The 19442-nt window shown below is 37.2% G+C and overlaps 2 protein-coding genes and 1 long non-coding RNA gene across 3 annotated transcripts; all 3 read right to left on the bottom strand.

Annotated features, from left to right (window-relative positions):
• Positions 1-555: 555 nt before the first annotated feature.
• LOC131784798 (amino acid transporter heavy chain SLC3A1-like) lies at positions 556-7159 on the bottom strand. The gene is made up of 3 exons (XM_059101628.2): positions 6109-7159; positions 4937-5404; positions 556-2954 (listed from the first exon to the last, which is right to left on the bottom strand). The coding sequence occupies exons 1-3, from the start codon at positions 7040-7042 to the stop codon at positions 2548-2550; spliced, it is 1809 nt and encodes a 602-aa protein (XP_058957611.2). The 5' UTR covers positions 7043-7159; the 3' UTR covers positions 556-2547.
• On the bottom strand, positions 7107-16094 carry LOC131784797 (transcription factor IIIB 90 kDa subunit). Its single transcript, XM_059101626.2, has 13 exons — positions 15941-16094; positions 15739-15770; positions 15163-15235; positions 14576-14725; positions 13572-14015; positions 13186-13253; positions 12443-12524; positions 12197-12255; positions 11548-11792; positions 11233-11284; positions 10366-10561; positions 8276-9674; positions 7107-7240 (listed from the first exon to the last, which is right to left on the bottom strand). Exons 1-12 carry the CDS (start codon positions 16074-16076, stop codon positions 9634-9636), a joined length of 1578 nt encoding a protein of 525 aa, XP_058957609.2. The 5' UTR covers positions 16077-16094; the 3' UTR covers positions 7107-7240; positions 8276-9633.
• Positions 16095-16851: 757 nt separating this feature from the next.
• On the bottom strand, positions 16852-17044 carry LOC136282339 (uncharacterized). Its single transcript, XR_010718220.1, has 2 exons — positions 17001-17044; positions 16852-16933 (listed from the first exon to the last, which is right to left on the bottom strand). It is a non-coding gene; the product is annotated as an uncharacterized lncRNA (long non-coding RNA).
• Between the last annotated feature and the right edge of the window lie 2398 nt (positions 17045-19442).

The following is a 19442-nucleotide window of genomic DNA, read 5'->3' as shown; positions in this document are numbered from 1 at the left end:
CACTGATAGACGAAAGGTGATTAATGTTTTGAAGGATTTAATGCTCCAGAAAAGAGGTTGAGGCATATACTTGCAGGCATGTATGGGTTATTGTATGGTTATAGACTTGCAATTGGTGCACCAGTCCTGTTGAGGAGATTTTTGATATACACAAGAGCAGGACTGTATTATAGTTAAAAAAACAAAGCTACAGGCAAAATTATTTTAAGCAACAACTTGAGGAAGGTCAGCTGGAAAACTCACTTTGCTTTGTTGAAATTAGAATGTCCTAACTCAGCCTAGCATGAACAAGGTGTATGATATAAAACTACAAGATAATGAATGGCTAGTCTTTGTGTTCTTCAAGATGTCATGCCACGCTTTCCAAAAGAATGCATTGGCTGCCAGTTCTGAGGATGGTTGTGCAGATGTGGCCGGATTGCCATTATATGAGTTGCACTAAAAGGAGGTGAAAAGAACTGACCCTTCTGTGTTAACATTAGGAAAAAGTCCAAAAATTCTGATGTGAATCATGAACAAGGCTAACTTTGTTGATTTGAAATCATGGACAAGACATAATTTCACACTTTTTTTTTCATTTATGGTCACCCTCAACATTACAAAGGATTAATCTCCATCAGCTACACTTAACAATCTGATAATCAACTTGCTTACTAACAAATAGTCTTTCAGTAATTGCATTATCAATAGTATAGGATTATATAAAAACTAAACTAACAGAACTGCAATATTCAAGGTTCTCTGAAGGAACAATCAAAACCTACACCAATTAGGAATGATTCCTTACTATTAAATATTGCCACAAGGTTGAATTAAATTTTACGTCTTGAGGTACCATCTAAATATTACTGGTAAGTGACACACGAATAGTGAACGATCCCTGGAAGACTGATAATGGTTATAACGGACAGAAGTTGAAGTTATAATTAAAACTAATTTGAATGAAGTACATTTTAAATACTGACAAACATTCTTGTAGGATTTCACCCTTAAAGAGAACCAAACCTATAAGAATCTCAAGTTTCATACATTTAACCCTTAAACACCCTAACATCAACATGCATATTCTCCATACTTTTCTCTACAATTTCCTTTGGAGCTAATGAGGAGAAATTGTTCAATAATCAAGAGCATTCTGAGTTGTACATCATTTCCTTAATTCTTGAGCCCTTAATGTATAATTCAGGGGTGATATAGTAGGGGTTAAAGAGTTATTGGTTCATCCTTGCACAAGAAAATGCTTCAGCCAGGTATTGTTTGATAACAAAAAAATTACTTGGCAAATAAACATTTTGAACTGGAATTGGTATATAACTACAAAAAAAATTGAAAGAAGAAAAATTGTAATTTGTGAATTCTACCCGAAACTTGCCTAGGAATATTCAACATATACTTCTTCAAAAATATCTCAAATTGCAAAATGGAAAATGTAACAACTCTAAGTTACTGCCACTGGGCTATGAAAATTACTGCACTAATAATAACTTACAGGCAATGCTTTAACTTTGTGATGACCTTATTACACAGAATGGTTTATAGTGTCCAATTTTGAAGACCATCTTTCTCTTGGAGGCTCTCTGCTAGTCTGCATCTTACACTTCCCACTAAACAAACTCATACTAGCATACCTTACTGAAAATCTTTAAGCCATATTAATATACACTTCACATTTGAGCCTACTGATAATATATTTCTAACGACTTTTAACCCTTTCACTCTCAGATCTCATTATTAATTCTCCTTATTGTTTGTTGCACAATTCTTATGATATTAGTTCAGAGAATTTGGTATTGGATCAACCAGTAATCCCTCAATTTTATTTTCTGAAATTCTTGTTGCCTGTCTGCTTAGTATGGTATTGATAATGTGAGGAGAAAATCTTTTTTGGTCACTCTTGGGAGTTAAAGGGTTAAGACTCTAGTACGCATTAAAATAATCTGTGTATTTTTCATCAAAATAAAACAAATGATTGAAGAAATCTTTGTCTTGTGGAAGAACTTGGATTGTGTGATTTCTAAAAAAATTATTAACAATTAAATAGACTTAACCAAGAGGTAGAAGTACAAGTATTGTAATGTATGGGAAAGATGAGATTGATGACAAGTTACCCTAATTAACGTTTTGAATAAACAATTGAATGTGTATTTAAGTATTAGTGTAATTTACACACCCACAAAGGACGTCAGAATAAAGTATACCTCTAGGTTCAATTAAAAAGAGGGAAATGTCAAGTCCTTGAATGGTGTGAATTACAGCTGAGCTAACAAAACGCATTTCCCTTGAAACAAACCAATGCTTTTTCTGTAATCTTCAATACTGAAACTATCAGTATTTCATTAGATAAAGCGTATGATTTATGTCTAAAAATTGAAATAAATTAAGTTGACTAGTATCCCATAAGCTTTGTTTCTACTCTTTCCTTAGTCAACCACTAAATGGAAACTTTGTTTCTCCCACTTCAATTACTATTGCTGCTTGGCAATTAAAATTTAACTGTAGACTGAGGAGTGAGGAAAAAGAAAACCTGTTAGATCAATTTAAAGCTTCCTATTGCAAGTGCCACTCATTTTTGCCATTTTTCAAAATGACGGCTTGACCACTATTAAGTTTTATCTTATTGACGTCCACTTCTTGGCCAACCATATTGGATTCTGTATCAAATACCACCATCCCCCTGCCTGAGATCTTGTCAAGATCACCATTCCAACTTTTGTCACCAAAGTTGATGATGATGAGGAAGTGCTGGTTTTCGTGACTGCGAATAAAAGAGAACACTTCCAGATCAGTGTGCACCTCTTTCAATACACCCTCAACTAGGGCACTTGCATTCCTTCTTAGCCCAACAAGCTCCTTGTACTTGCTGTAGATTGAATCTTTGTCAGTTTTTTCAGTGGCCACATTGATGGACTTATAATCCGAGCCAACTTTCAGCCAGGGTTCGCCTGTAGAGAAGCCTGTAATCAAAATGAAGAAAAATATTAACAGTAATATGGTGACCTATGGATACAGTAGACATTCAAGGGCTGAATTTCATCTCCCGCAATGGCCTTCCATGTAATGTGTATTGTGTGTTTCCAGAAAATATCCATACCCCCACCACGGAGGGAATTTCATATAGGACCCCCCCACCCCTTCGGATTTTCCATTTTGGGGTAGCAGTGGTAGCCCCCCCACCCCTCTGGAATTTCCAAAGAATTTTCTACCACCCCCTATACCCCCTGGAAATAAATTTTTTTCTCGTAGCAAACAACAAACAAGAGGGACGTGTGATTTTGTCGCGTGTATATTCGAGAGATGGCGTACACACGCAAGGTAAACGTCGCTAACTAGCTTAAACTTAATGTTTGCTTTATTTTTAAATACAATACTTATCCTTAAACATTTAACACAGTATTCTCAGTACACGAAAGGAGAAAAAAACTGTACAAGTCGCAACAAAACACTTTTGAACTGTTAAGTTTGTACAATGTACTGAGAAAATTGCGTGCACTTGAAATGGAAACGTTCGAAATCACATTGAGCAACGTAAATTTGTACAAAATTGTGTCATAAATAAGAGAGCAAAAGAGAAAACCGAGTCAGCAGTAAGTTATTTTGAACTCATCTTTCCAAATTCCAGCCTCTAATGTAAAATTTCTTCACACAAGCATTGATTCTTGTTAACAGCGGGTCGATAATTTCGTCCGATTGTGCATAAACAAACCTTGGCTAGTTACCAGTCCCACGCGCATATATACAAAGCCCTGGATCCTAATGTTTCTCAATGTTACTATCAACTGTTTTCTACTACGGTACGACTGTACTTATCATTCATTGTAACATCGCAAGCAAGTAAGTCATAAAGAAATCGTCAAGTCTCCTACACATTATGATGCAACGGAATTAAGCTCAGTGCAGATCAAAATTAATAGATGGCTGGAGTCAATAAGGGGTAGTGAATGGTAAATTTATGCGAAACTTTGCGAGACGGCGAGACCAGCGTTTTTTTTTTTTTTTTGCGAGACCGAGACAGTTATTTGTAAATTTTACGAACGCGAAACGTGTTATGACCGAGGAAAATCCCTAGGTAACCACTCCTGTTGGTTGTAATCTTTGGAGACGAGTAATGGCGTAATCTTTGGTAACGAGTAATGGCGGCTCCGTTCGAAAAACAAAGTGATTCTCTTCTTTATTTGATGTTATTTATGTTCCAAAGCGCTACAAGGATAAAAGAAAACTTTCTTTTGCTGCAGAACTGTTAGAAGCATCGTAATTTAACAACTTAAACTTCAGAACGTCCCACTAAAGTAGGTAAAAGGCGCCAATTGACATACGAAGAAAGTCGATCGACTTCCTACCCTCTGGACGAAAATTTCGCCTCTTACCCCCCATCCCCTCTGGAATTTCCTGGGACTTTGACCCCCCCACCCCTCTGGAATTTCCAATTCCCTCCGTGGTGGGGGTATGGATATTTTCTGGAAACACACATTGGTAAAATTGTGATATGCAAACTGATGATGGTGGTTACCCCACAAAAAGCATTTTAACAATATTTTTCACCAAGGACACCATTGAAAGTCTGTTGTATTCTTAACCCTTTGACCATTTAGAGTGACTAACATCTAATTTCTCATTACAATATCACCCTGAATCACACATCAAGGTCATGAGAAAAAAGGAAATGATCACCAAGCAAAGAAGCTCTTGATTGGTAAACAAATTCTCCTCATCAGCACGTTAGGAAATGTAAGGAGAACAGTATGGAGAATATGGATACTGATGTTAGAGGATAAAGGGTTGATCAGATATTTCAGGAACACAATGAATCAACCCTTAACCTCCCAAGATCTTATTAGTAACTCTGCCTCATACCAGATGTAGGAGGATCTCGTACATTTAGGTCAAGAGAATGTTGGGTTTTATATCAAGACTACCTACAAGAAACTAATTCACCCACCTGCATATGCTTCTGCATTCCACTGCATGGGGGTTCTTGCTCTTTCCATAGGGTCATCTGGATTTGTAGTTTTACCATTTAACATGCCAATCTCTTCCCCATAGTAGGTACTAACCATACCAGGCAGAGTGAGTGCAAGGACATTCATTGCATGTCTGTTTTGCTCACCCACCCTGTTGCCAACACGTTCATGGTCGTCATGGCCAGTGACCCAGTTGGGTGTCTTACCCTTTGGAATGCTGGCCAAGTATTCCATGACAGTTTTGTTGATTCTCTGAGCTAGTGTCATTCCCTGTTCATTGAGTTTGGTGATCAGGCCAAAGTTGAATGGAATGTCTGACACCTCGTAGTACTTGGAAGTCTTGTCATAAGGTCCGTCCACCTCTGTGAACAAAATAGGGAGGCTTCCATTCTGCTTGTTCAGGAAATCTTGGAATTCCTTCACCAGGGCTCGGCTAGCATCAAGATCTGAATGCAAAGATTAGCATTTAATTCTATCAGTTAATAAAAGATCATCATTCTTTAAACACATGGAGAACATAAAAACTCAGACTAAGAGAATCACAAGAATCATATTCTTGGGAGTCAAAAGGTTAAATAAAATTAAGATTTTATTTTTCTTGAAAGATAAATGCCACTTACAGTGGTCACCACAATTTATGAAAATTCTTATTTCAATTAAATTGTCCTAAATTATTAATTGATTGCAAAAAACCTGAGAAAAAATTTCTGAAGTTAAAATCAACCTTGAAAGCAAAATTCCCTTCACAAATTCAAGTTTCCTTTGATTGAAATAAGGAGACGCGAAGTACACGGTTTGTTGATAAATTGTGTGACATCCTTAAGTGACAATATGTCATGCTCGCAGGTCAAGTCATCGGAATGTAAACAAAAAATTCACGTGCTGCGACAAGAAAGGCCAAACAATGAATTGTCCTTCAGTAGCTCGCACGAAACGAAATCACCAGAACGCTGACAGAAACACCACATGCTTTGACGAGTACAGTCAAGAGCACAATTTGTAATTCCGCTGTGATAACCTAAGACAACCAGCTGCAGTCAAAGTAAAATTTATAAACAAGATCACTGCAGCGATCGATTGCTTGAAAAATTCCCTAATGAAATTTTACTAACAAAATGAATTAAATTTCAAAGCAAAGTGAGCTTCTTACCAAACGTAAGTGTGTGTTTCAGCATGTCGTATTTCAGATCTGACGCATTGTAGTTGCTATTTGGGGTCTCGTCACCGAAATTCTCGTTTTCAATCAGGAATTGCACAGCATCAAAATTAAAGCCATCGACTCCTTTTGCAAGCCAAAACTTCAAGACATCTTGGAGTTCTTTTTTCACCTTTTCATTTCTTAAATTCAAATCGGGTTGCTCTTTGCTGAACTGATGAAGGTAAAACTGCTTGGTGGCGTTGTCGAAGGTCCAAGCGCTTCCCCCGAACACGCTTATCCAGTTGTTTGGAGTTTCATTCTTTGCAGGACCACCTTTCCAAATGTAGTAGTCTCTATAAGAGTTTTTGTCATCCTTTTTGCTATCCAAGAACCATGGGTGTTTATTAGAAGAGTGATTCGGAACGAACCCCATGATTACCTTGATGCCTTTCTCGTGAGCCTCTTTGATGAATTTGTCGAAGTCTTCCATGGTTCCGAACATGGAATCGATGGCCGTATAATTTGTCATATCGTAAATCGGGTTAAGCCACACAGCCTGTACTCCCAACTCAGTGAAGTAATCCATCTTGTTCAAGATACCTTTCAGATCGCCATCTCCATCTCCACTCGAGTCTTTGAAAGAACGAGGATACACCTGGTAAATGATCCCATGTTTCAACCATTCATCGTCTTTGAGGGTCTCACTGCTTTTCTTCTTCTCTGGTACTTCTTCTTTCTTGTCGCATTTGGGTGCTACAATAATGATGATGACGGCTGCTACCACCATCACAATTACAATCGCAGCGAAAACCACCACGAGGGCCAAGCGTGTTTTCCTATGCTGTGCTATTTCTTCATCGCTCGGTTTCGAAATGTGCGATGGATCTTCAAACGTAATCTTCGCATCATCTTTGGTTAAACTACTGAATTCCACTTCATTGGTCATTTTTCTGAGTACTGTTCACTTGAACATGCGATGTATCCGTTCAAGAGACGGAGGTAGAACTCAAAGGCTCGAGGGCACAACTAGAATGGCGCGAACGAACGATCCCAAAACAATCAATTCCACGCGGCAATTTATTCTTTGGATCACGTGGCCTCCTCATGAGAAGATTAGATAATTTCTTGGGGTGCGGTGGGGTCTCTTTGTAAAACAAAATAAGGACATCAGCGCCAACGGAATAGTTCAAAGAACATTTAACGATAACTGTGCAAAGAAATTGTTCCTTGATTTCGAATTTGTCAAATTATATGGAAAATTTGCAACACCGCGGGATAAGATAGAGCCAGGATTTGATACCGCCCTACCGTACCCCTGTTGGTGATCCGTTGTTGAACTTTGTTCAAAAGAATAACTAATAAGATCCGTCCACGCTAGTCTACGGGTTCTCACATGCTTTCAACTTGCCTTTTGTCTCAAAAATAGAGCACACATTGCATCAGAAATTTAATTAACATAGCAAAAGTTATTCTATTTTCCTACTGCGACTTTCTTTCATGGAGGTTTGAAAAAAGCCATCCTGCCCTTGCAAAACAACCGCAGGGAGTCTAAAAAACTGTGAAAATCGCTCGATATGAACAGGATTATCGATGGATGATCTGGGAAGTAAATTAAAATGACGTACGGCTGTTATCCTTCGCAATTTTTTAAAAATATTTTTCAGTTTCGTCCTTGAATTCAATTTTTTGGTCTCTAGCACTGAATACGCTTAGCTTTCCCTTCGAAAAATTCGTCCAAACAGGAGCTCTTGATAATGAATACTCGTATTTAGGTTTGCCGTGACCTTATGAACAAAAACAAACTCTCCTGCGACTACATTATCGTGTATTCGAATCCTGGGAACACGCAATACATAAATATTATGGACAATACAGGTACGAGTGCTGCGGTTTCGCATTGCACAGAAAAATATTCATTTTGCATCGACCTGAATTAAGAAAGTGCCAGGTGTTGTTTGAAAGTCTAGTAGCGGTGAAATCGGAGGCGAGAGGGAACACACCCAATAACGTATGTGTGGAACAAATGAGGCAGCTTGCAAACAAAATAATTTTGCACTAAAATCGCAATTGCAAAGACTAAGAGTAAGATAACTTAGACAAAGTTGAGGCAAATAATTTGAGCAATAACAGAGTTTGTAATAGAGAAGAAAACAACATCGTTTTAGTTTTCGATCCCTACCCCGCCCAAAGCTGAGGATGATTTGCATTCCAAGGTGGGAAGTGAGAAGTGAGAAGTGAGAAGTGCTTCTGTTTCTGTCAAAAATGTCAAAAATTTTGTTTTGCACCTGTTCTTGTACAGGAAGCGGCAACAGGAATCACAAATATACAGTCAATTTTATAGATTGTCATAAACTCATCGCTCTAACTTCATCTACACATAGACCTACTACTCTTTCTGCAAGGATCAAAGTCCTCTCTGAATACGTAAACAAGTAAATGGTTTCAATCACACGATTTCTTTAAAAACTAAATGAAACTTATCTACGTAAGCGATTCCAATAAATAAATAATTACAAGGTGGCGGCTTTATAATATTATTGTTTACAATTATAGGGTAGTTTTCACGGTCTTGAAACAAATGGTTAAATATAACTAACCGTCTATCGAAAGCAAATTCGTGTTACCTGTAAAACACTGGGGCCACACTTTTAAACTGTCACGTCAATGTTAGTCCTCTTTTTAATTAAATTATCTTTTGCTTTTAGCAGAATCACTATTAAGTTAGGTTCAGATAATTATGTTCTGTCATTTATTTTGTCTGACACAGCTACGGAAGCACTTATGAGAAATTTTCTCACTCAGATTTACAATAAACCTGACAACATATTGAAAACTTCTTAATGAAAAAGACGGTGTTTCAAATGAGACAGGTCTCATCATTTCGACTGACGCGCCTCTTGCTTTAGGCGTCGATTCAAAAAACACTGCACGTTTGTTCAGCAATAGGCGGAGTGCGACATGAGCACAAATCTATTACAATAACCACAAAAACTAAGGTATTGAAAAAAATTAAATATATTTCTTTGAGCTGTTTGCTTATGTTTGTTGAAATAATTTCGTTACACCATTTACTTTTTGTACCATCTTCCAAATTACATTTGTTCGAATTTCTTGCTCTCCGCCGCTTACTTAATCGGATGAATTATGCACAATCCACCAGCAAGCAATGGCAAGCCCTAATGTGCTCGCCCCAGCTCTTCACACCTAAACATATCGAAAATGCGCACTTTGCAGATGAACTATTGTTCACTGACGTCACTCTCAATACGCCCTGCTTTCGCAAACCGTTCGCGTCTGCTCTTTTACAACAGCAGGTCGTCCAACCTCGTTCCCAGGGTCCTCTCTGGAAACGAGGATGCATGTCGTCTAGGTAATCTGACGTATTCATATCAGAAATGCAGACTACAAATCTTCTGATTTGTTTCAAACGGTCAAAGTTTGTAGTCAGGAAGGTAGACCAAGAGGTAATTCCTTCCATTGATGTTTCTCGATTGACGGCTTTGAGATCCAGTACTGAGGCAGCAATTGACGAAACCACTATTCATAATCTTCAAAGTCCCCGTAGTCGTCGTCGACATCTGCAAAAACATGAAAGAATATGAAATAAATAAACAAAATAAATAAATAAAAAGAAGAAATCGCAGTTATTGTCATCTATTTGAGAGGGTGGTTTGAAGTATGAGCCCTCCTGCCATTCTTCAGAAATTCAATGTATAGATATGTTGAAAACAGTTTAGAACGAGGTTTTGCGAAAAAATAGCTTCACTTCGTTTAAATAACCAGCAAATGTTTTTCTCATGCTCACCACGAGCTGAACAGAATTAACTGGTCGACCAGTTTCTCAATAGCTAGCGCGTCAAACTTCAAATTGAGAATCTGGTCTTTACTCTGTATTAAGTCTCATCAATATTGGTCTTCAAGAGACCCTGCTCTTCTCCCTTACTAAAAATTAAAATGGAGGTAGTCTTGCAAAAGTATTGTGAAAAAAGTCTCGCGAAGAAGTCTATCGTGCACCACCCAATGAGGCTAAATTTTGTGTAGTTTTTTTGTTTGTTTGTTTGTTTTTTTTAAATTGCCCTCAAAAGAGTACAAAAAGAAAAAAATAGAGGTTTAGTTTTCCGCCGGCAACTCTCTTACTAAGACATAAGAAAAGCTTAGGAAAGACAAATTGCCAGTAAAATTACCTTTTTCAACGGGGTTATGGGGAAGTTTTTCGCCAAATTTAAAACAAGTTAAACTCAGTAATTCTAACAGGCGAAAATAACTTACTGGCATCATATAAGTGTCCCATTAACTGTACTGCGCTCACTGGTTCCTCGTCCTCCTCTTCCAGTTCATCAAACTCCTCCTCCTCCTCCCCCACAGGGTTGGTCTCGTAGGTTTTTTCATACTCCACTGGCCCGCTTTCAATAACGACATCTTTTTTATCTTCTTCCATCTTTGCCAATTCTTGAGGCTGAACAAGCTGGTGAAAGTAGATTCAAGCATTCGTAAAGGAAACTACAGTGGTTCTCGGTAACATTGACCGATGATGGAATACGCACAAAAAAGCCACAACTCGGCTTTTCCACAGTGACCCCAACATTTCATTAAAAAAATAAATAAAGAAATAGAAAAAGAAACATACACACTTCATGAAATATTATTAACATTATAAATCGTTCTTACATCAATTGTGCCGCAATCGCACTAGTCTTCATGTCACCACTGTAGTATAACTCTGCGTTTTCAGTTTTTCTATTTTAGCCTACACTAACAGACAGGCGTTTTTGATGCCAAAAAAAAAAAAAAAAAGCACGCGTAAGGGGAGGGAAGGGGTGCAAAAGAAAACACGCCTCTTCTACGGGATTGTCTATCTTGGAAATTTTCCCCAGAATTTCCGAGTTTGTCGTTTGCGATCCGTGGACATCTTCATTATGGTTTGTCCTTCTTGGTCTGTAGTCATCTACTCAATTGGTATTTCAATATGTTCTCCTGATAATAATTGCGGTAATTCTCATTAAGTTAAAAGTACTTTTGTACCTTGCATAAAACAAATCAAAATGCCATGACGCAGGGTTCAGTCAGGTGAAGTTTAGCAGTTTTTTTTTTGGAGATGGTTAATGTAACGCGATGAGATATAGACTGTACACCCACCTTTGGTTTCTTGAAGGTGTCCAGGGGCGAGACAATTGGAGTGGAAGAATCTCTAAAATTTAAAAATTATCATGATTTTGAAAAGCATTCAAACAATACTAGAAGAATCAGTTTAACGCTGGTAAATTGATATCTGAAAATCACATTTTCTTTTTTTTTTTTTTTTCAAGTGGAAGCGTGCGAAAGCTGTCAGGTGGGCACCTGTTACTTTGTTTTTTGTCGTTGTCGTTACGTTTCATTGTTTTTTAAGGAAAGAAAAATACTATCTAATCATCCACCTTCCTTAGTAAATCAAGGGCAATAGTCAGTACTGACCTCTTTCTTCCCCCTTTTCTAGTGGGTACACGCGGCGTCAAAAATTCCTGTTTAAGCTGTAAAACCGGTTTAGGAGTTGACGTCACCGGGGTACTGGGCATGCTTAATTGGCTAGTCTCCAGATCCCTGAGCACTTCGTAGTTTATTTTGCTGGAAATTCTTTTTTCAACCAGCATCTTCTCAATGGCTTCGCCTGCAGTGCTGGCTGGACCAGTCGGTACTCTTTTCTTATATTGCTTTTTTCTCTGTGACAACCCAAAAAGATGAATTTACTAGAGATTTCTTTACGGCAGGTAGCCGACTCATGGCAAAGCTTTCAATAAAGGGGTAACCGGCGGTTATCGCTGCTCCCTCTTACCGCCGTCTGTTTAGCCTGATTAACCTCTCTTCAATGAGTTTTGTATTACGGCCTCTTTTCCGGACACAGCCGTCTATTTTACCATTGGCAGCCTCTTATGAAAAAAAGTTACTGAAACTGCTGCCTAAGTTCACGATTTTTTGGTAGAAATAAAGAGTAAGATTGTTCTAATTAATCTCTGCTAGCGCGCACTCTACAACAATAAAGGTAAATAATTACCATAGCAATACTAATACTAATCTAATGATGGAGACCACTGACTAAAAGTGCGAAAAACGAACAACATACAACCTTTTTCGGTTCTTGTTTATTTCCTTCTTCTCTTTCCCGCGCCTCCTTTTCTTCCTTTTCTAAAAAATGAAATAAGAACCTAAGATGAGTTTACTGTTTGATGCTCCAGGAAATGGCATTTAAAGAAACAAACTTTAGAAAAATTTCAAATTATCTCCAGTGTAACAGAACAAAATAACAAAATTATATGAATTGGGTAAAGAATTCGAACATAGAGGTAACACTTATTGCAGACATTATTTTCACCTTTTTGTTTTTGTAGATATTCCTTGTTTTCTTCCATCCACAGTTTTGTTTTTATCTCAATCTCACTTTCATTTAAAAGACACTGCAAAAAATAGAAATACAAACTGAGCAGAACTGACAAAATTTCTTACCAAAAAAAAACAAGGGGAAAAAAAGGGTTTTGCTTGAGGAGGAGATGGATACCTCTTTGGTTTGAAGGGAAGGGTCACTGAGTCCTACCATTGTCGCCAAAGGTATGCAGTTTTTATTTTCATTCCTTTCATTTTTGTGGTAATGGTAATAAATCAGATGACACAGAAAAAACTTTCAAAGATTTTAAAAACTGAAGACAGATCACCATATTGGAAGCTAACTTCTGAAGTTACAACTGCTTTACTTGGAGGGCCTAAGTATACACTGTAAATGAACAATAGTGCTCAACGTATTTACAAGCTAGCATCTGTCTGACAAGTCTGTGTAGCTTTATATCAAGTAAAAATGCCTAAATAATAAGTGTTAGTCTTGCAATAATCCTTTAACTCCCAGAAGTGATTAAAATGTAACTTCTCCCTAAAATATCCATACAATATTCAGTAAAAGGCAATGAGAATACTCAAACTTATCAGGTTGAAGTTGTTATCTTGATCTAACACCAAATTCTCATAACGTATTGACAAGAAATTGTGTAGCAGCTTGAAAGGAGAATCTAAATTACAGCCTGGGATTTAAAGGGTTAAAACTAGAAATTGGAGAGGAACAATTACCCTGTCAAGTTCAGCTTCATCTAAGCCAGTTAGATCCAGCTCCTCACACACTTCACCTTTTTCATTATCTAGATTAAAAAAAAAAAGATGCAATAAAAGTTCAGCAATTTATTTTTTTATTTGGGATTAAGAGGGAATTGATAATAGCACTGGAACTGCCAGTTAACTCTTAAACCCTGAAGAAACTAGCATCAAATTTCTCATTAATATATCACCAGAAAGTCAAGCACTAAGGCTCATAAGAATTAAGCAATGATCACAAACTTGAAACACTATTGATTTTTAACTAAATTTTCCTTGTCAGTGCCTAAGGAAATGTATGGAACAGTATAGAGAATTTACATATGTCAATGTTAGAGAGTAAAATGTTAAAAACTCTGAAGTACCTTTATTGATATCACTGTTTGATACAAAATCAGGTGTGCTGTAGGAAGGAATAACTAAGAAAGAACCATCACTAGAATCCTTTGAAATGTCTTCTCTTTCAGAGATCTTATCCAAATCATCTGGGTGTACGTTTTCCCTTGTTGAATCTATTCCTAAAATTTTTTCAATAGACTTCTGAAAGGATTCCAACTCTGAAGTAATTTCGGGTTTGTTTAACTCCTCAAGTTGTTGTTTTGCTCTTTTCCTTGCTTGTGTGAAGCAAGGCGGGTCCTGTTCCTCCTCAAGGTCAATTGTTTGGAACTCGTCAATGGTCAGCTGACTGGAAGGCGTGTCACGAAAGTCCCCCAACCTCTTTCTTATAGTAGTGTCACTTATACGAACAGTTTTAACCACTTCACGCACTGTTCGGTTAAAACCATGCAATCTTGCTGCCACTAAAAGAGCTGTTGAGATAAGAGGGAAGAGTTGTTCAAAACACTTCCCAGTTGATGAAATTGTGCACAAATCAAAACTTATTCCAGAGCCAACCAAGAGGCCTTTCACCAATAAGTAGCCCACAATGGTATCACATTCCTGTGTCACTTCTAAAAGAATGTTCAGTGATAAAATATTTGATGGTAAGTTTCAAAAAAAAATTTTGTAAGAGATGCATTGATGATTGGTGCCCTTATCTCTGCATTCAAGCCCTGAGCATGACACTTTAGTAATGTTCTACACAAAGTGGCTAAGTCACAAGCCTCTCTCCTCTCAGGGGTATAAATGGGTACCTAGGAACTGTCAGAGAAGCTTGATGAAGTGTTCATCAGAAGGTACAATGGTCAAGCAGGAAAATTAAGGAGACAGAGGAGGGGGAAAGAAGAATTGTAAAACACACTTCATGCCACAGACTCCATGCCATGATAAGAATTAACTGATAGTGGGACACAGCAAGCTGGAGAGCTGCCTTCAGTTTTATCCTTTTCTTGGCATTATATTTATTTAACTACAAATGAATACTGCTCACCAGCGCCACAGAGACCAGAAGGCCGACGCCCATGATGAATCCAGTCTCTCTTCATTCTTGATACCAATCTCAATGCTGTCATAGCAACATCGTGCTCCTTGTCACCAAATTCTAACTTGTGTGCAAAACGATGGATGTAAAGGCAAGGATCTGCCAGAAAAATGGAACACATTGATAGCTGTTAGCCAAAGGGTTGTTGCAATCAGTTATCAATTGTTACAAACAGCAATAAAGTCTTGCCAAAACTTGTCTCATGACATCTTGTGTATTAAAAAATTGCCTTAAGTCTCCACCAATATGAAAGTCTGAATACTAGTTAGCTGTTGCGAACAAGTCTACGGAATTATCTTTTAACGATTTTGCTCATTCTTTTTACATGCAATTGTGTGTGCTGTCATCAACATCTGGTACTTGGAAGTAGTAAGTTATTGATGACCTACACTGGTTCCCAATTCCAAATTATCAATATAATTTAGATTACAGACTCCTTCTCTCTCCTATCTATGAAGAACTGTAAAGATTATAAATTTTTTTTTCCTTAGTGAAAGTTTCCTGAATGACAAACTTTGTAATCATATGTGACTTACCAACTGCAGGCAAGTTAATATAAAGTTCTTGGGCCAGCTTTAGGTATGCTCTACCCAAGGTGAAAACATCAATCTATCGAAAAACAGTAATAATCAGCAAAAATTAACATTTGTCAAGTTCATGATTTACTACCTTTCAAACAATTTTAAACTTAGTTTTAATCCACTTGAACTGCCAAAAAAGGAAAAAAAGCTATTTTGTGACTGAGATGTTGCACTAGAAGGACATATTTCACGATATCAATAAACATCCTGGGGTGTTTATATACTGGTCAGTGAAATGCATTTTTTATCCCTATTCTGCACATTTCTGATGGATAAGCACTACAGGAAATCTTATGTTAAATGTAAAAAATTGATTTGTACCCCCACAAAATGATGCAAAGTGACAGCTGTGAGTTCATGGTTGCCTTAAGTGTAGTTCATGGTTGCCTTTAGTAAATGAGAATAAGGCTAGTATAATCCTACTGGTAACTGTTTTCAAGTCAAAAATGTATACAAAACTTAAGTGTGTGTTAAATTTACATGAACTACAAGAGAAGCCTTGAGGATAGGAGAGAACTCAATTTATTCTACCTGTAAAACATCACTGAAGTCAAGAAGCATGTCTGTTGGTTGACAGTTAAGGAAAGTTATTAATGCAAATTTTAAGAATGGAAGAATCCTAGACAGGATACTGTTTTCAATTTCTGTGTTAATCACACTTGGGAGTTAAAGGGTACTTAATCAGATGTGTTCAATTTCATACTGATTAGCTTATCAAATGCACTTTGGATACGAGGAGTTTTCTCAGTTCTGCATACAAGGTACAGGCATGCTGCTACAACATGGTTTGTTCTCCTGCCTCTTGTCCGACGCTTGTTAACTGCCAGTTTGTAGAAGTTGTAAGCTGTATCAATACAGTGGTGATTCATTTGCAGCTGAGGGCCAACAGCATTATTCTTCTTTTCCTAAAAATCAATTAGCAACTTACAGTGCATTACAGTACTGGCACCAAAAATTGTGACAAGTTTTTCTGAACCTCCAGGAATCCAGGGATGCAGTATTATGAGATAAAATATAGGAGAATTTGGATCAATGAATGATCTCTTTAACCCTTTAACTCCCAAGATCTAATTAGTAATTCTCCTTACTATCTGCCATACAATTCTTATGATGTTAGTTCAGAGAATTTGGTATTGGATCAACTAATAATCCCATGATTGATATTCTTCTCTTTTCTCATCTCCTGCCTGCTTGATATTGTATTGACATTGTAAGGAGAAATTCTGTCTTGGTCACTTGTGGGAGTGAAAGGGTTAATGGTATTGTCCTTTATTTCCACTGATCTCTTGTTTGCTTGATATTGTACTCATTTGATATCTTAAGGAGAAATTCCGTTTTGGTCACTGATTGGAATTTTCAATGTTTAATAAACTTTTCCATATCACTTAAAAGTTGAAACCTATATTTGTGGTAAGCAAAGTCACTATTTGATTATACAATCTCTAATCGCAAAGTTAATTCATCATCATGAAGACAAGTACGAGTGTCAAAGGAAAATATCAACAAAGAGATATTTGATAAAACACAAAATTCTTGTTGATGTTTCAATATATCTGCTGCAAAGAGCAATTTCAATCTTTCTCAACAACATAGCCTCTCCACATCTTGATGAAATAAAAGGTTAAGTTTCCATGAAAATAACTACCATTTTCTAGCGTCACTGCTCTTGACTCCTGGCCGAGTCCATGACGAAAGGCGGATCCTAAGCCAACTCCAGCCTTGTTTCCTAACAAAAGGGAAAGAGAGAATAAACATCAACAAGATCACAATTTGAAACATATAAATCGAGTTACATGGAAGCCACGCATGTAGGAAACAGGATGAACCACACTGGCATGGCTCCTGTTTCAAACTAAATGAAGTTAATGCCGCGGTAAAATAATTGCACCTTAGATTGATTATAAAGCTAATAAATTGTTCCCTCCTAAGATCACGTGACCTACGTGGCGAACTGGAGAACGAAACCCGTTGCTGAACCTGCCATCATAATATCGTTCTGTGGAGTTCGAATCCCGCAATCCCCAATCTAAGAACAGGAATATTTTAACTCAAAAACCCAAGTTTTTGTTCTTTCATTTCAACTTCTTTCTTGTCTCTCTGAGCGAATACAAACAAAATGATGTCTTTTTCACTAGGTTTTAGCGAAAATATCCACGTGTACCAGAAATCATGGCGAGCAATTTTTGTCTCTAAATTACCGACGAGTTCGGGTTTGATTTGAAAATTACTTTTTCTTACCCTCAGCTGAGACGAACTGCCCGATTGCACTAGCTCCACCAAGGTTATTTTCTTGAAATTGAACTTCGGAGACAATAATGTTATCTTCGAGCACCGACCCACAGCCCATGCAAACAGCATCGCCACGAGCTTGATCGATGTCAATGTCACTTCCACCACAATTTGAACAAACCTGTCCCGACATCTTTTGAAACTACTTTCTTTCTAGTTTCATGGACTATTTGAGCTTGAAGGAAAATATTTCAAAATCCTGTACCGGTCAAACGAATGGCTCTCATGAAAATATAGTGATTTAGTTTGCAAAGACTCGTGGGAGTTGTTTTAGAAAAAACATATGGGAGGGGAGGGCACAAAGTGCCGAATTTGATTGGATGTACACTATGACAGGTGATAGCGTGACTTTACAGCGCGAAATTTGAGGTGCAAGTTCCAGATTTGAGAATACCCTTGGTTCAAATGCCAATAAAAAAAATTCGGATCTGTCTTGTGACCTCACTATTAAAAAGAAAATGACCAGTAGCAAAATAGTTTGCAACATTGTAACCGAACGACTGTCGTTTAAAATTGGCCAAAATTTTCAAGATTTTCGCTCTTTTCCTTATTATTAGTTATTCTAGAATAGTACAACGGACTGCAAACTAAAACTTTTCACACCTAATGATTAGAATATCTGTGCACTGGGTAAGATAATCTAATAATTTTGGGGTTGTTTAAGATTTTTTTCCTCATCATAAGCAGTAGAAGCGGGACAACAGTCAAAGAAAAGCTTTCTTGTTTATTTTACATCACGCAGGGCTCTTGAAAGCTAAATAAGGCCCAATTAAACTTAAAAGGCAAACCGCTGCTTTCATGTTTTTCAAATTTCTTGAAAGAAACTCTTCTTATGAAAGCTGCTGATAATTTAAGTTAGTTATTAGCATGAGGTCTTCAGTCACAATGAGTTATTTTTAAAAGGCTTATCTTCACGGAAGAATGTACGGTGGAAGATCCCTTTATAGCAACATGTTCTACTATGTTACTTAACACCACTCTCACATTCACTGTTTCATGAGTGACCAAAAATAAGTATGAACTGAGAGGCGCGAGTAATTTAGCAAATAAATATATTGAAAGATTTGGAGTTTAGGGGCTTATTAAAATGACATTGTCGGCATTTTAATTATGTAATTCTTTTATGTTGAAATACGCCCGAAAGCTAAAGAACCGATGGCGTGGGACAAAAAAATTGACGTAATTGCAACAGGTGCTTTACCTTTTAATTGATGTCAGTAGAAAAACAAACCAATGCTCTCTCGCCACAGTGGTTGCATAACTGTACTTTCCAGCTGTTTTGACCTTCATTTCTCCGGTGACTGTCGTTGTTATTGAGTCATGCCATGACTTCTTTTCTGTTTAAGGTAGGTGAAGTTTCTTAGTATTTTCCTCAATACATAGATGCACTTTCAATTCACAGTGAGGTTGGTTTTCATGTTACTTTAAAATTGCAGCTCGTGTTCGTCTGCGCCACTCTGATCCAGCTGCAGAGATTAGTAGCCGGTAAGTAACACGATAAACTTATTGGTTAAATGCGAAGTTTCAAAACTTCTTAGAGCGATGGAAAAAGAAACAATAATGATAATAATAGAAAAGGATAGTTTTTGGTCAAGATATGCAAACAAAATTGTTTCTTCCCAAATCCAACTGAATTTTCTCTTCTATTTTTATGTAACCGCGTCTTCAGCTGTAGTAAGGTTAAATAAGTTATCAAGTCGGCCCAATGTCAAATTAGGAACAATTTCAAGATTGGTGAGATGACCTTTCTTAGAAGACTGTCAATATTCGAAGGGTCTACCCTGACTTCGATATCTCCTTATTTGGGTTAAAAAATAATTAAGGAAAAAAGGAGAACTCTTTCGCCGGACGGTATCTTCCGATGATACTCAGATGACGAAACATTTTAAATTAATTTCTTTGTTAACTGATTCCTTCGAAAAGCAAACATACTCTTAGTAATAATC

Source organism: Pocillopora verrucosa, chromosome 7 (genome assembly GCF_036669915.1).
Source record: "Pocillopora verrucosa isolate sample1 chromosome 7, ASM3666991v2, whole genome shotgun sequence".
NCBI lineage: Eukaryota > Metazoa > Cnidaria > Anthozoa > Scleractinia > Pocilloporidae > Pocillopora > Pocillopora verrucosa.
The sequence above is the reverse complement of the archived record's forward strand: the minus strand, read 5'-3'. Positions and strand labels throughout refer to the sequence as shown.

Excerpts from the sequence above, each read along its gene's own strand:
- LOC131784798 (XM_059101628.2), bottom strand. The coding sequence starts at position 7,042 with ATGACCAATGAAGTGGAATTCAGTAGTTTAACCAAAGATGATGCGAAG. Across the intron at positions 5,405-6,108 it reads GAAACACACACTTACGTTTG|ATCTTGATGCTAGCCGAGCC; the intron begins GTAAGAAGCTCA and ends CTTTGCATTCAG. Across the intron at positions 2,955-4,936 it reads GAATGCAGAAGCATATGCAG|GCTTCTCTACAGGCGAACCC; the intron begins GTGGGTGAATTA and ends TTTTGATTACAG.
- LOC131784797 (XM_059101626.2), bottom strand. The coding sequence starts at position 16,076 with ATGAATCACCACTGTATTGATACAGCTTACAACTTCTACAAACTGGCA. Across the intron at positions 14,016-14,575 it reads TTCTGGTCTCTGTGGCGCTG|CTCTTTTAGTGGCAGCAAGA; the intron begins GTGAGCAGTATT and ends TTATCTCAACAG. Across the intron at positions 12,525-13,185 it reads ATGAAGCTGAACTTGACAGG|TGTCTTTTAAATGAAAGTGA; the intron begins GTAATTGTTCCT and ends TATTTTTTGCAG.